At 48.4% G+C, this 13,681-nt stretch overlaps 1 protein-coding gene across 1 annotated transcript; it reads right to left on the reverse strand.

The window, feature by feature from the left end:
• Positions 1-521: 521 nt before the first annotated feature.
• Positions 522-9,184, reverse strand: LOC132249180 (acyl-coenzyme A thioesterase 13-like). Its single transcript, XM_059723520.1, has 3 exons — positions 9,151-9,184; positions 3,736-3,961; positions 522-1,311 (listed from the first exon to the last, which is right to left on the reverse strand). The coding sequence occupies exons 1-3, from the start codon at positions 9,182-9,184 to the stop codon at positions 1,158-1,160; spliced, it is 414 nt and encodes a 137-aa protein (XP_059579503.1). The 3' UTR covers positions 522-1,157.
• Between the last annotated feature and the right edge of the window lie 4,497 nt (positions 9,185-13,681).

Raw genomic sequence — 13,681 nt, forward strand, 5'->3', positions numbered from 1 at the left:
CTGACCAAGTTCAATGTGCTGTGGTCCTGGGCACACAAGCAAACTCAAGTCATATGCCAGTACAGTCTGAGCAATGCCATGTTGCTGTGTATCTAGGGTTGGTTTTCCCAAAGTAATATGACAGAATGGACACTTGATGGAATTTTAGACCAGGTACATGTGTATGGGTGTAGAGGTCTAAGTGTGTATGGGAAGAAGTGAAAAAGACTTGATTCCACAGGCACCAGGCTTTTTAAGTGGCCTAACAAAGGTAAAGCATGATGTATTTCAGTACTCTGCTGAAGTACCAAGTTATATGCAGTTCTAGGATGGCAGGATAGATTCATAGATGTTAGGGTCGGAAGGGACCTCAATAGATCATCGAGTCCGACCCCCTGCACAAGCAGGAAAGAGTGCTGAGTCTAGATGACCCCAGCTAGATACTCGTGTAACCTCCTCTTGAAGACCCCCAGGGTAGGGGAGAGAGAAAGGATACCCTTTCATCAGTAAGAAAAACCAAACCAAACCAAACCACATCAACATCCTCTGCATGCTGTACTGGTGTTTATTAAATTAATTAAACTGGCTTTCATTAAATAGTTAATGTGTCAAATTATTCCACCTGACCACTGGGACTTTTTCTTTAAACATTGAATTCAATGATGAATAGGGAGGTAGGTTCTCCCCTCCACTGCCCAATGGAACATATTTTTACTTTGTGCTCACAATTTATGAGCTCATAAAGACCTGTTGTTTTTAATACCATGTTATTGTACAAGACAACCAAAAGTAGTCTGTTAATGAATTTGGGATATTAACAGTGATTACCTGGCAGTCTTGAAGACAGGTACTTTTTCATGACAGGTGTGGTGGCATGGGCATCAAAATATTAGCTTCCCATGTGGTCAGGAAAGCTAACTCCTGACTGGAAAAATTCACCTTAATAATATCATTCTCTTTGGGCACAATAAAGTGGCAAATCAATCTACATGTTTCTGACAAGGGAGTCAAAGCCTGAAGGACTACAATCAATTGAAAATTAGTGCTAATTAATCGTGGAACTGAGACCAGCCCATTTTATATGAGCTAACCAAGAGCTTTCAGATATAGCTTAAAACTAGAAGATTAATTCAAGACCAATTTCTTATGGCAAAGGTTTCTCTTTTCATTTCCTTATATCAATATGCCATTAACTTTGTGTGTCTGCCTTGTGCAATTAGCTTTCCTGTTGCCTTGTTTGTTAGATCCACACTGGTGAAGGCCATATTTTTTCCTTGCTTCAAAATCTGAGCAGTAATCAATAGTTCTCCCAACTTAGCGGCAGATATGTACCTTGAATGAAAGAGAGGTAAGGATTTATACATATGTCATGTATTGGAGACCATTCAGGCATTTAAAATTAACCTACTACAGTCAGCTGGTATCAACAACTGCAGACAGTGCTCAAACTGAAATCCCTCTCTCTCCAGTTCTAACATCAACTCACATAGTAGCTAGTATACAAGGAAGAAAACTCAGCAGACTCTATATGTGGAAGGTGACAACTGTGAAGACTTAACACTTTCCCGGAAGTATGGGCAATACATACTAGGGCTGTGCGAAACACCATTGTTTCGTTCTGACATCTGTTTCGGTGTTTTGAAGGGACAGTGTTTTGTTTAGTTGTTTCATTTCATTTCGAAGCACTGTCCCATTTCGTTGAAACTGTTTCAATATTTTGCCTATAGGCTATAATAGGAAATCATGAAAATGCCTAAAACCTTGTCATTTCTTGCCTGATTTGGATGAAAGTTACAAGTGTGCTAGCCCCTTCTGAGAGCATGAAGCCTGCCAAGTTTCAAGGAGATAGGTATAGAGGTTTCTGGGAAACTGCATGTCAAAATGTTCAAACCAAAAGTCCTGACACTTGCGGGCAGCGGCAGCCTCCTCTCATCCGGCGCGCAGATCTGGGGGCTCACACACTGGAGAGGGCTGTGCTGGACTTCTCCTAGGGGTGCAGGCCCCTGGATCTGCATGCTAGATGAGAGGAGGCTGCTGCTGCCACCTGGGACCTGAGAAGATTGCTGCTGCTGGATGAGCCTCCTCTCATCCAGTGCACAGATCCGGGGGCTCGCACCCCTGGGAGGAGTCCAGCATGGCCCAGCAGCCCTCCCAGGGATGTGAGCCCCCGCATCTGGGCCCTGGATGAGAGGAAGCTCAGGCTGCTTCTCGCACCTAGGAACAATGCCAGACAAGCACTGGCTGCTGCAGTCTGAGCCTCCTCTCATTTGGTGCAGATCTGGGGGCTCACACCTCTGGGAGGGTTGCCGGGCTGTGCCAGAATCCTCCTGGGGGTGCTGCGCACAGCCCCGGATAAGATTGCTGCTGTTACAGCCTGAGCCTTCTCTCGTCTGGCACAGATCTGGGGGCTTGCATCCCCAGGAGGAGTCTGGCGCAGCCCGGCAGCCCTCCTGAGGTTGTGAGCCTACGGATCCGTGGCCCGGATGAAAGGAGGCTTAGGCTGCCTCTCCCACCAGGGAGCGGCACCCCCCATTTTTCTCTCTGCTTGGCTACAACCCCCCACTTGGCCCCCGCCTGGCTCCAGCCTCCTCACTTGCCCCCTGCATGCCCCCCCAGCTTACCAGCAGCAGCAGCAGCCACACTCTTGGCCTCATGGCACAACCCCCCTACAAACCGGGGAGGCAGCACGGCTCGGCCCCAGCCATCAAATATCCGTGTAGCCTCTGCTACAGCACGCTGCTGCAGCCCAGCTTGGTGTGGCATGGAGCTGTGTGCTTTCGGGCAGCTCTAGGCCATCACCTGGGGCTGCATGCCACTCACGGGGACCACCAGCCACACTGGCCTGGGTCCTGTGTGCACAGAAGCAGCCTAGCAGGACAGTGCGGCACCTGGTGTGGCCGGCAGTCTCTGTGAGTGGTGTGCAGCCCCAGGTGACAGCCTGGAGCTGCCCAAAAATCACACAGCCCCAAGCTGTACCGAGCTGGGCTGCAGCAGCACACCGCGGAAGAGGATACTGAGATATCAGGTAGCCGGGGCTTAGCCGTGCTGCCCCCGTCCATGCAGAGGGGCTGTGCCATGAGGCCAAGAGTGCGGCTGCTGTTGCTGGTAAGCTTCAGGGTCCAGCCTGGAGCCAGGTAGGGGGGCATGCAGGCAGGGCTGGAGCTGAGCAGGGAGTCGAGTGGGGGGCACCGGTTCCTGGTAGGAGAGGCAGCCTGAGCCTCATCTCTTCTGGGAGCCAGATCTTGGATCTCGCACCCTTGGGAGGGCTGCCAGGTTGTGCCAGACTCCTTCCAGGGGTGCAAGCCCCCGGATCTGCGCACTGGATGAGAGGAGGCTCAGGCTGCTGCCTGGGACTAGCGCTGGGTACAGCCTGCACCTGGTGCCAGGGAAAATTGCTGCTGCTGCCAGTCCCAGGCAGCAGCGGCAGCCTCCTCTCATCCAGCATGCAGATCTGGGGGCTCACACCACCAGGAGGAGTCTGGCACAGCTCGGCAGCCCTCCCGGGGGTGCAGGCCCCTGGATCTGCCTGCCAGATGAGGGGAGGCTGCCACTGCTGCCTGGGACCAGTGCTGAAGCCAAGAAAGCCCAACTTCAAAACTCAACCGTTTTGAAAAGTTTTGAGTGCCCCTTGTTTCCTTTTGAAGCTGTTTTGAAGCCTTTTGTTTCATTTTGATTTCGCTGTTTCGAGCTCAAAATGCATCAAAACAGCTTTGAAATGAAACACCTGGCAAAACTTTGCACAGCCCTAATACATACGTTATGTTCATATCCGTGCTGAGCCCCAGTACTCCTTTTTCTGAGTTCATGAGTGCTGCTGTTGACACAACATCGATCAGGGTGGCTGTCAAGCCTCCATGCATTACTCCATGTTCGCTTATGAAGTCCTGCTCAACTTTCATTTCACAAACAATCTTTCCAGGAGTTGCAGAAAGAACTTTAATCTGAAGCAGAACAGAGGAACAAAATGCTGTTACTTCAAGGTCTCAGCATATGGATGCTAGTGACAGAGCTCCCAGGGAAAAGAACAAGTTGAAGGCTAGCACGAAAGCTGAGATGAGGTTTATGAAAAAAGAAACATGGAATTCTAAGTGTTGCACCAGATATTTTTATACTTATGGCTGAAGCTTGTTTTGATGGAGCAATTGAAAAAAACAAATATTCGGTTACCTTAATAGCAGCTCTATGATCTTCCAGAACTGCTAGTAGCTGTTTGTGGAGTGGCAGACTTCAGTTAAGTGACCTGTTATCTGCAATAAAGCTAATGTTGAACAGGGATTAGCAACATAGAGCCACTAGCTCCAGCCTGCAAAGCTGGAGAGCTTTGCCTTTACCTGCACCTAAGTTGGCAGTGCACAGGTGTGCCAGGTCAAAACAGTGAGCAGCTTGCCACTATGACTTCTCTCCACCCTGTCCTCCCTCTGCCTGTGGTGTGGGTGCAGCTTCCAGCTAGTGAGGAGCTTCCAGCTGTGCTCCCACTGCACCGTTGGCAGTCATCCAGCTCTGGTGGAGCAACCCACCAGCAGGAAAATGTTGGCCACTCCCCAGCTAGGGAGTAGGGGCAAGGAGTAGCAGTAGTGGTGCAGGTACAGCTCCTCTGATGACATGCTTGTGAAGGGGAACAGAACAGAGTCAATCACCATTATGTGTAAGCAAGCAGGTCACGTACACAGCTTAAGCTGTGAGGAAGTCAAAGGGCATGACCCCAAACTGCTAGGCTAAGCAGAAACTGGAACAATTCTAGTTTAGTAAAAACAGGATACTAGTATAGAAAGTGTGTGGCTATTAAATAGATTGATGTATCTGTTACTATGCATATGATGTCACTTCCTATATCATACTCACTATATAATCAAGCTGTGCGCGAAGTAGAACAACAGATAGTTACCTCTCGGGGCAGTTGTCTGTTCAGAATGCATTCTTTAATAAATCAAGTCTTTAAACTTATGTTGTTGTTCGCCTGAGCCTCCGCCTAACGAACCTGGGGACAAGTTTTCCCCAACACTTGGACCCCTTGCCTGTCCCCTTTACAGGGTAACCCACAAGGTCATCAGGTCTGAGGCTATACGGCACCCCATACTTATCTTTCATTAGGGAGGCACTGGTGTGGCATTTCCTGGGGAACACCCCGCCACAGGCAGCACCACCACACCATCCAAGCCTAGCAGGGTGCAGTTTTAAGTCATGCCCCAGGACTAGGAACCTCCTCCATCCCCATAGTTCCTGTCTTTAACCTCCAGATGTTCTGGAAGCAGCAGCTCTCCAGCTGGGCGATGTTACTCCAGCAATATCCCTACAGCAACTGCCAGCTCACCTCTGAGGGCATGCATTTATACTGAGGCTGCCCAGCCCTATCCTCCAATCCAGGAGCCCTCTTGCAGTCATGTGACCACCTTGTTAGGCTGAATCGCACCTGCCAGCTGCTCCACAGCCTGCTCAAACCTCTTAAAATGGCAGGCACTGAAGGTGTTCTGCCACAGATGCATGCATCCTCGTTTTCTCTGCTTAAAAATAGCAAATTCTCTGATTAAAACCCCCAAATTCACGTTGTTCCATGATTAAAATGAAAAACACTATATATATATATATGTATGTATGTATGTGTGTGTATATATATATATATATATATATATATATAGGTATTAGTTAAACACAATGTTTTATTGATATAGTTACAATGTTAAACCAATTTGGAAGCCTACCAGTGCCTCAATCACTTTAATAAAATAAATTCTAAATATCTATAGATTTTGACGTTTGGTTTTTTATCATGGAAAATCAGAGCTCTCCCTGTCCCCTTTGCTCACCAGGATGCAGGTCCAGCTGCGGCTGTCCCCCCTACACTGCTTTTTGATGCCGAGCAGCTCTTACATGCCAGTGTCCTGCCCATGCCATTGCCCCTCACTCCTAACCCACAGCTCCCTGGCCCTGCTGGTGCCCCTCAGTCAAAATGCACAGCCCCTTGGCCCTGCCAGTGCCCCTCACTCACCACCTACAGCCCCCTGGCCCTGCTGGTGCCACTCACTCCTGACCTGCAGCCTCCCTCCCACCCCCACCCTGCTGGTGCCCCTCCTTCCCTACCCACAGCTCCCTAGAGGGAACCCCCAGGTGCTAGTGCGGGTTCAGGGACCTGGGGCCACAGCCCCCTGCCCCTCCCAGCAGTGCCTGACCCCAGCTGTTGCCTGTGGGCGGCAGTGGCTGCTGAGGCTGGAGCGGAGTGCGGAGCGCAGCTCCCCCTCCCCAACGGGTGGCATGGCTGGAGCGGAGCCTATGGGGCAGGGGCAGATGCAGCCTGGTGGCTGCAGGCTCAGGGCTCCCCATCCTGCTACCCTCCCTCTGGGGCCTCCACAGTCCAGTATGCCAGACCCAGCATGGCAGGGCAGAGAGGGGTGAGGCGGGGAGGCTTGGTGCTGCCACTGGGAGCCCCATGCTGCCATGGCAAGGAGCCCCCTGCCTACCCTGTTTGGGAAACTACTCCCTGCTGCCACCCCCACTGCAGCAGGCAGCCTGTATCTACCCCCACCCTGCACACCAATCTGGAGGGGCATGTGCCTCCCTTTCTGCCCCAGGAGACAGTGGCTCCCCATCACTGCACACACTCCCAGGGCAGGGTACTCCAGCTGTGACCTCACCAACGCTGAATAGAGGGGGAAGAGCACCTCTCTGGATCTATTGGCAACACATCTGCTCACGTACACCAGAGGTCTATTTGCATAGGAGTCTCAGCCATTGACTCCTCAATCTACATCTTCACTGACTGCCTGTCTTGTATGCATACCACCCAGCCTCAGGCTTCTTTACTTTTCATTCCATCAAGGAAGAGCACACACCAACCACTGAAACTTCCTCAGCCTGAAAGGTTTTTGAACCTGAAGGCTTGCCTACCCCAGAGAGAAGATAGATGCTGAGCAGTTTAAGTCCAGTCACTTGGAGTGACTGGCCAAAAGGGACAGCGAAGTGAGTCCCAGACTGTGGTTTTCCTGAAAAAGGTCCATGACAAGGAACAGAGACATGATACTAGAAAACCTCTAATCGTGAGTCTATTAATAATACAGTTTCTATTAATAATACAGTTTCCTTTCTAAATTACGATAAGACGTTATTGAGCTACCTGAATGATTATAACGATTAACATCAAATTGGTATAAAAGGACTTCGAGCTATTAATGAATAACAACTGGTTGGTGAATGGACAGGGTGAAAGGGGAGGTAGGAGCCTCGAGGAAGCAGCCATTAATCTTGCCTGAAGACCTTAACTTGGGTGAAGCCTTCCAGTCTAAATGAATAAAATCCAAGTTGTGGCAGGCAAGTATGGAGGCCTAGCATACAGGTATAAATATTAAGATAAGCATTTGATGTTGAACGAGGCCCAGAGGGCAAGAACTAGATTCTAGTGCACCCAGTTGCATGCTACCAAGTGGGCACTGTTTACAGAGGCACAGTTGTGGGCTGTGGCTTTCATAGATTGCTGCACTAGGGTGAATAGAGGGGCAACAGGGGAGCTTATTGCTATGGATGGCCTTCCATGTGAGGATAAATTAAAGAGGCTAGGTCTATTCAGTCTAGAAAAGAGAGGCTTGAGAGGGGGCAGGAGCTGGGTTTGCAACATAAAATCAGAAAATTTGGGTTGGAAGGGACCTCAGGAGGTCATCTAGTCCAACCCCCTGCTCAAAGCAGGACCATCTCTGACTAGATCATCCCAGCCAAAGCTTTGTCTAGCCGGGTCTTAAAAACCTCCAAGGATGGAGATTCCACAACCTCTCTGGATAACCTGTTCCAGTGCTTTACTATCCTCCTAGCTTTTCCTAATAGCTAACCTAAATTTCCCTTGCTGCAACTTGAGACTGTTGCTCCTTGTTCTGTCATCTGTCACCACTGAGAACAGTCTAGCTCCATCCTCTTTGGAACCTCCCTTCAGGTAGTTGAAGGTTGTTATTAAATCCCTGTTTAGTCTTCTCTTCTTCAAACTAAATAAACCCAGTTCCCTCAGCCTCTCTTCAGAAATCACGTGCCCCTCACCCTAACCATTTTTGTTGCCCTCTGCTGGACACTCCAATTTGTCCACATCCTTTCTGTAGTGGGGGGCCCAAAACTGGACACAGTACTCCAGATGTGACTTCACCAGTGCTGAAGAGAGGGGAAGAATCACTTCTCTTGCCCTGCTGGCAACACTCCTACAAATGCAGCCCAGTATGCCATTAGCCTTCTTTGCAACAAGGACTCACTGCTGGCTCATATCCAGCTTATTGTCCACCGTAAACCCCAGGTCCTTTTCTTCAGAGCTGCTGCCCAGCTAGTCAGCCCCCAGCCTGTACCTGTGCATGGGATTGTTCTGTCCAAAGTGCAGGATTTTGCACTTGTCCTTGTTGAACCTCATGAGATTCCTTTTGGCCCAGTGCTCCAATTTGTCTAGGTCACTCTGAATCCTACCCCTACCCTCCAGCTTATCTACTACTCCCCCCAGCTTGGTGTCATCTGCAAACTTGCCAATTGTACACTCTGTGCCATCTTCCAGATGGTTGATGAAGACATTGAACAAAACCAGCACCAGGACTGACCTCTGGGACACACCACTTGATACCAGCTGCCAACTAGACTACATTGACTACTATCCTCTGAGCCCAATGCTCCAGCCGGTTTTCTACCCACCTTACAGTCCATTCTTCCTTAGCTTGTCCGTGAGAATGTTGCAGGAGACCGTATCAAAAGCCTTGCTAAAATCAAGGTATATCACATCCACTAGTCTCCCCACATCCACAAAGCCATTCATCTCCTCATAGAAGGCAATTATGTTGGTCAGGCATGACTTGCCCTTGGTGAATCCATGCTAACTGTTCTTAATCACCTTCTCCTCCAAGTGCTTAGAAATGGATTCCTGGAGGACCTGCTCCATGATTTTTCCAGAGACTGAGGTGAGGCAGACTGGTCTGTAGTTCCCTGGATCCTCCTTCTTCCCTTTCTTAAATATGGGCACTATGCTTGCCCTTTTCCAATCATCCAGGACCAATCTTGATTGCCATGAGTTTTCAAAGATGATGGCCAGCGGCTCTGCGGTCACATCAGCCAACTCCTTGAGCACCCTCAGGTGCATCCCGTGCAGCCCTATGGACTTGTATATGTCCAGCTATTTTAAATAGTCCCTAACCTGTTCTTTCACCACTGTTGGCTGCTTACCTGCTTCCCGAATTGTGCTTCCAGGTGCAGTCATCTGGGACCTGCCCTTGCCCGTGAAGACTGAGGTGCAAAAGGCATTGAGTACTTCAGCCTTTTCTGCATCCTCTGTCACTAGGTTGCCTCCCCCATTCAGTAAGGGATCTGCATATTCCCTGATCCTCCTCTTGCTACCAACATACTTATAGAAACCCTTCTTGTTACCATTTACATCCCTTGCTAGCTGCAACTCCAATTGTGTTTTGACTTTTCTGACTTCATCCTTGCAAGCCCAAGCAATGCTCTTATATTCTTCCCTAATTATTTGTCCAAGTTTCCACTTCTTATAAGCTTCCTGCTTGTGATTTAGTTTACTGAAGTCCCTGCTAAGCCAAGTTGGTCTTCTGCCATACTTGCTAGTCTTCCTGCACATTGGGATGGACTGCTCCTGCACCTTCAGTAAGGCTTCTTTAAAGTCCAGCCACCTCTCCTGATGTAACCAGGCTGATACATTTCCCTGTATAAACAACTGTTCCTTGATACTATGGCCCTGTTTTTATGCTTCCTTGTTTAAAAATGCTCCTCACTAATCAACTGCTATATCCCAGATCTACCATTAGGGGGTGCTGCATATTTCAAAGCAAGAAGAACTGGGAGAAGGCGAGATTCTGGAAATAGATTCAGATGTGTGATATTCCTGGAATTTTTAAGGGCAAAGTAATTTTAGGGTGAATTGTCACAAAAGAAAGATAGAAGAATCCCATTTCTAGAAATAATGTCTTACTTAGGGTGGAAAAGTATGACATACTCCGAGGAATACATTTGTTTTGGGTTATTATTAATTGGAATCACTTAAACTTGAGTGTCCATTGTACCAGGTGGTATACAGGCAAATGGCATTAATGTGTATGATGGTCAGACGGAGCATCTGAAATACAGAACTGAATAAACCTAAAGTCTGAATGCTCTGGAAGGTGTAACATTCACGTTTGATCCTGGGAACAAACTGCCTCCACCACCCTCCAAGAGCAATTCAGCTACCCTGCCTTCTGCCCTTGGCAAAAAATTGTGAACTCTCTACATCGGCTGCTCCACTGATGATCCTATTTCTGTGGCTGCATGTTGCAAAACTTATTTGCTAGCACACTAGTTCTGCTTGAAGCCTTCTGCCTTCCTTCCCTGCTCAGCACTGATGGCATTTTATGCAGTACAGGGCCCCTCTGGGGGCTTCTGATGCCAGTGTACAAGGAGATGCTGCAGCTGTGCAGGGTTGGGGTGCCCCACTTTACCCTGCCAGGGGAGTGCAGGCAGGGCCTTGCCAGGAGGGTGCAGGGAACCAATGGGTGGTGCAGTTGAGACTTGGTATGCAATAGGAGAGCAGCAGCAGCAGCTGGCCAAGGTGTGTGCAGGGTCAGGTGGCACTGGCCCATGCGCCTGATCACTGGTGCCTTTGCTATCCTGGGGGCACCAGGCTCTGTGGAACCATGTGTGGCCAACCAGGACAGGGGTGGGCCATGCCCTTATACCACCTGGGGAGAGATCCTGGGGAACCAGAGTGGAGAGCATGATACACCTGGTTCTTTCCCCTCATCCTGGGGAAAGGATCCTGACAACACAGCAGATTCTGGTGCTGCCTACATGCATGTGTCTGGCTTTGGGATGAAAACCAATGCTGCACTACCAGGACCCTCTTGGCTGACTGCTTGTATTATCTTCTTGCAAATGTAACTGGGTGGAGGTAAGTATGTATGATCCTACTGCAGCCCAGCCTTGACTTCCACACTGTGATGTCAGAGCCTGTGCTGGATGAGGATGTTTCTGTCTGCAAACTCCACTCTCTTCTGTGAATGCTGTTTTGCCTCTAAGACTAAATACAGACATTAAAAAAGCCCCAGGCTGAATCAATTCAATCTTTGCAGGTTAGCCCAAATGCATAGATTGAACCAAGAAGCAAGTGAACAGACATTCACTTTTGAAACCAGAAAGGTAGTCAGACCCCTGCAGTGGCCCACACCAGTAGCTGGGTGGAGATACAGAATGCTATCTAGCTTGTCTGAAGGCATGGGAATGCAGCCCAGCAGGGCTTATCCTTGATTGACTGCCCAGCACATGCCCCCAAACCCTTGCACTTCTTCTCCCCATCCCTGCACCTCAGGGTGGGCAGTCCTGCTAGCCTGAGGCTGGCTGGGCCCCCCAGCAGGGCCCCCCAGCAGGGGGGTCCCCCCAGCCCAGCCCTGGTGCAGAGAAGGTTACCCGACTTAGTATTAGACTTTAAGGTGGGGGGAACCTGCCCCCCCCATCCACCAAATCCCCAACTGGGAGCTGCCCTGTGCACATAGGAGGCATGGGGTGAGGGGGGAAAGCCCAAAGTGGGGAATTTACTCCCCATTCCTGCCTGAAGCAATTTCCTTAGCCATGCCCCCACCTCAATCCCAGATTGGGACTGAACCAGGAGAGGGTCTGGAATAGAAGTTCCATAAACCAGTTTGACCTAAATCTGTTAAGTCTGATACTACATCCAATCAGGTTGATCTGAAACCGGTTTCAGACATTTTGAAAATGGTTTATGCACACTGAACTTCTGTTCTGTTACAAGTTTAAACCAGTTTCCGATCACACAAGATGGTTTATGTGTAACTTCTGTCCCTAGTTTAAGTTGCCCCATCCATCACTTTTGCACTGAGGCATCTCACTTGAACGGGGTTATCCAAGAGTCTCAGGAAAGAGCCTTATACTTGATAGGTGCCAACAATGGGAACATGAGAGAGAGTTATGGACTTTTAAAGGAAGCAGTGTTAATGGTGAGTCTTTCAATTCTGATCCGAACGGGTTCCGTAATTTAGAAGACACAGAAAGCAATGAGCTGCATGTAAGCTTTCTACCAATAAACTGCCCATCTGGTGCCTACTTTTTGCACTTTTTGCCTTGATCTTTGCACCACTCAGATTTTAGCCATGTGGGGAACTGAAGTTGAGTGACTAGAAACCAGGCTTCAGCAAGTACATGCTCTGTTGCATCTAAATATTTTCAGTAGTGCCCAATCAGGTTCACTTGCCTTCATGATGTTCTCCCAGCTATGACTGATGGGCTGGGCTGCTGCTACATGGCCTTGTCTACAGTAAGCAGCCTTCTAATCTTACAGTCCTATGCTACTAGCCACATGACTGCATATAGCAACAGGGGAAACACTTGGGTAGATGCGTCTCAGGCAAGGATTGCTATTTTTATCATATCATGTATATTTGCTTGCAATGGGCCCAGGGTGAGGTTTGGGATAATTTGCACATAGAGAAAAAGCCAGTGCTCATCTGTAATCAAGAGCAGGCACCAGGTTAATAGCATCAATTTTCAATTAATCAAGTTAAGGGGCTTCTACCAGGTTACTATATACTTAAATTAGGTTTACACTTACTGAAACCAGGTCAGCTTGCACTGATACATGTCTACATTAAGCTGAACTGCTTTAAGCAAGCATTAAACCCATTTAAACTCACCCATAGGAAACTAGGACTGCCTTAATTAAGAAAGTAATTGTAAGGAGCCTGAAACTGCAGTCAGTTTCTACTGTATTCTTTTGTCTTCTACAAGTTACAGGGTTTCAGAGTCATGATGCCAGTCGTGCCAACTCAGCTGCACATCCTGCACATTCTGGTTTTTCTTTTTTGAGTGTATAGTCTTACATCTTAGAATCGAAACCAGAAAAAGTCACAAACCAGAAAAAAAAGCAACAGGGTCAAATCACTTGCTATTATGATCATAATATTTCCATTTCAACCTATGCCAATTCCACAACCAAGGTGAAGTCTTCCTATAGTTTGACATTAAATATCAAAGCTGCACATATAAAAAGGAAGATTGGTATGAGGCAGTGACAAGCCAACAAGTAGGCTTATAGTCTCAGACTTCACACAGGTACACAGTGACTTTTGGCCAGCAATTTTTATTTAGATCATTTTAATATTAAAAGTCTTCTAAAAATTATTGTACTTGCACATTTGCAGCTTAGAGACTTTGAGGATGTGTGTTCTAGCAACACGTAGAAGAAGAAAGTGGACTTTAGTGTATGACTGCTAAGCCACCTTTAAGCAAGATGGTAGCACATACATGGTAGCTAAGAACATGCTCTTCTAGCTTTTTCTATAAAGAGCTCTTAAATCTAGCTCCTAATCCAGACCATCAGTATTACAAGTAATTACATAGTAGCTGCTAGCGCTGCGCGAAATTTCACTGTTTCGATTTGACACCATTTCGACTTATTTTGAGCTCGAAACAGTGAAATCGAGTCAAAACAAAGGGCTTCAAAACAGCCTCAGAACAAAATGAAGCTAGTCGAAACATTTCAAAATGTTTTGAATTTCAAAGCAACCAGCAGCAAGGTGCTGGGAGACAGGGGAGAACCAGGGCTGCACTCCCAGCAGCAGCTGAGAGTGCAGCCCTGCCTCTCCCCATCTCCCGCAGCCGGGCTGTGGGAAGCCGCTCACAGTGCAGGGGAAGGGAACTGAGCCTGGGCTCAGTTCCCCTTCCAAGTGCTGTGATAAGGTTGAGGATGGGGAGT

The sequence above is a fragment of the Alligator mississippiensis genome, chromosome 3 (assembly GCF_030867095.1).
Source record: "Alligator mississippiensis isolate rAllMis1 chromosome 3, rAllMis1, whole genome shotgun sequence".
Classification (NCBI taxonomy): domain Eukaryota; kingdom Metazoa; phylum Chordata; order Crocodylia; family Alligatoridae; genus Alligator; species Alligator mississippiensis.

Coding starts and splice junctions, on each gene's coding strand:
- LOC132249180 (XM_059723520.1), bottom strand. CDS start 9,184: ATGACTGCACCTGGAAGCACAATTCGGGAAGCAG. Junction 3,962..9,150: donor AAGCACAATTCGGGAAGCAG/GTAAGCAGCCAA, acceptor CCATATGCTGAG/ACCTTGAAGTAACAGCATTT. Junction 1,312..3,735: donor AGCACGGATATGAACATAAC/GTATGTATTAGG, acceptor CTTTCATTCAAG/GTACATATCTGCCGCTAAGT.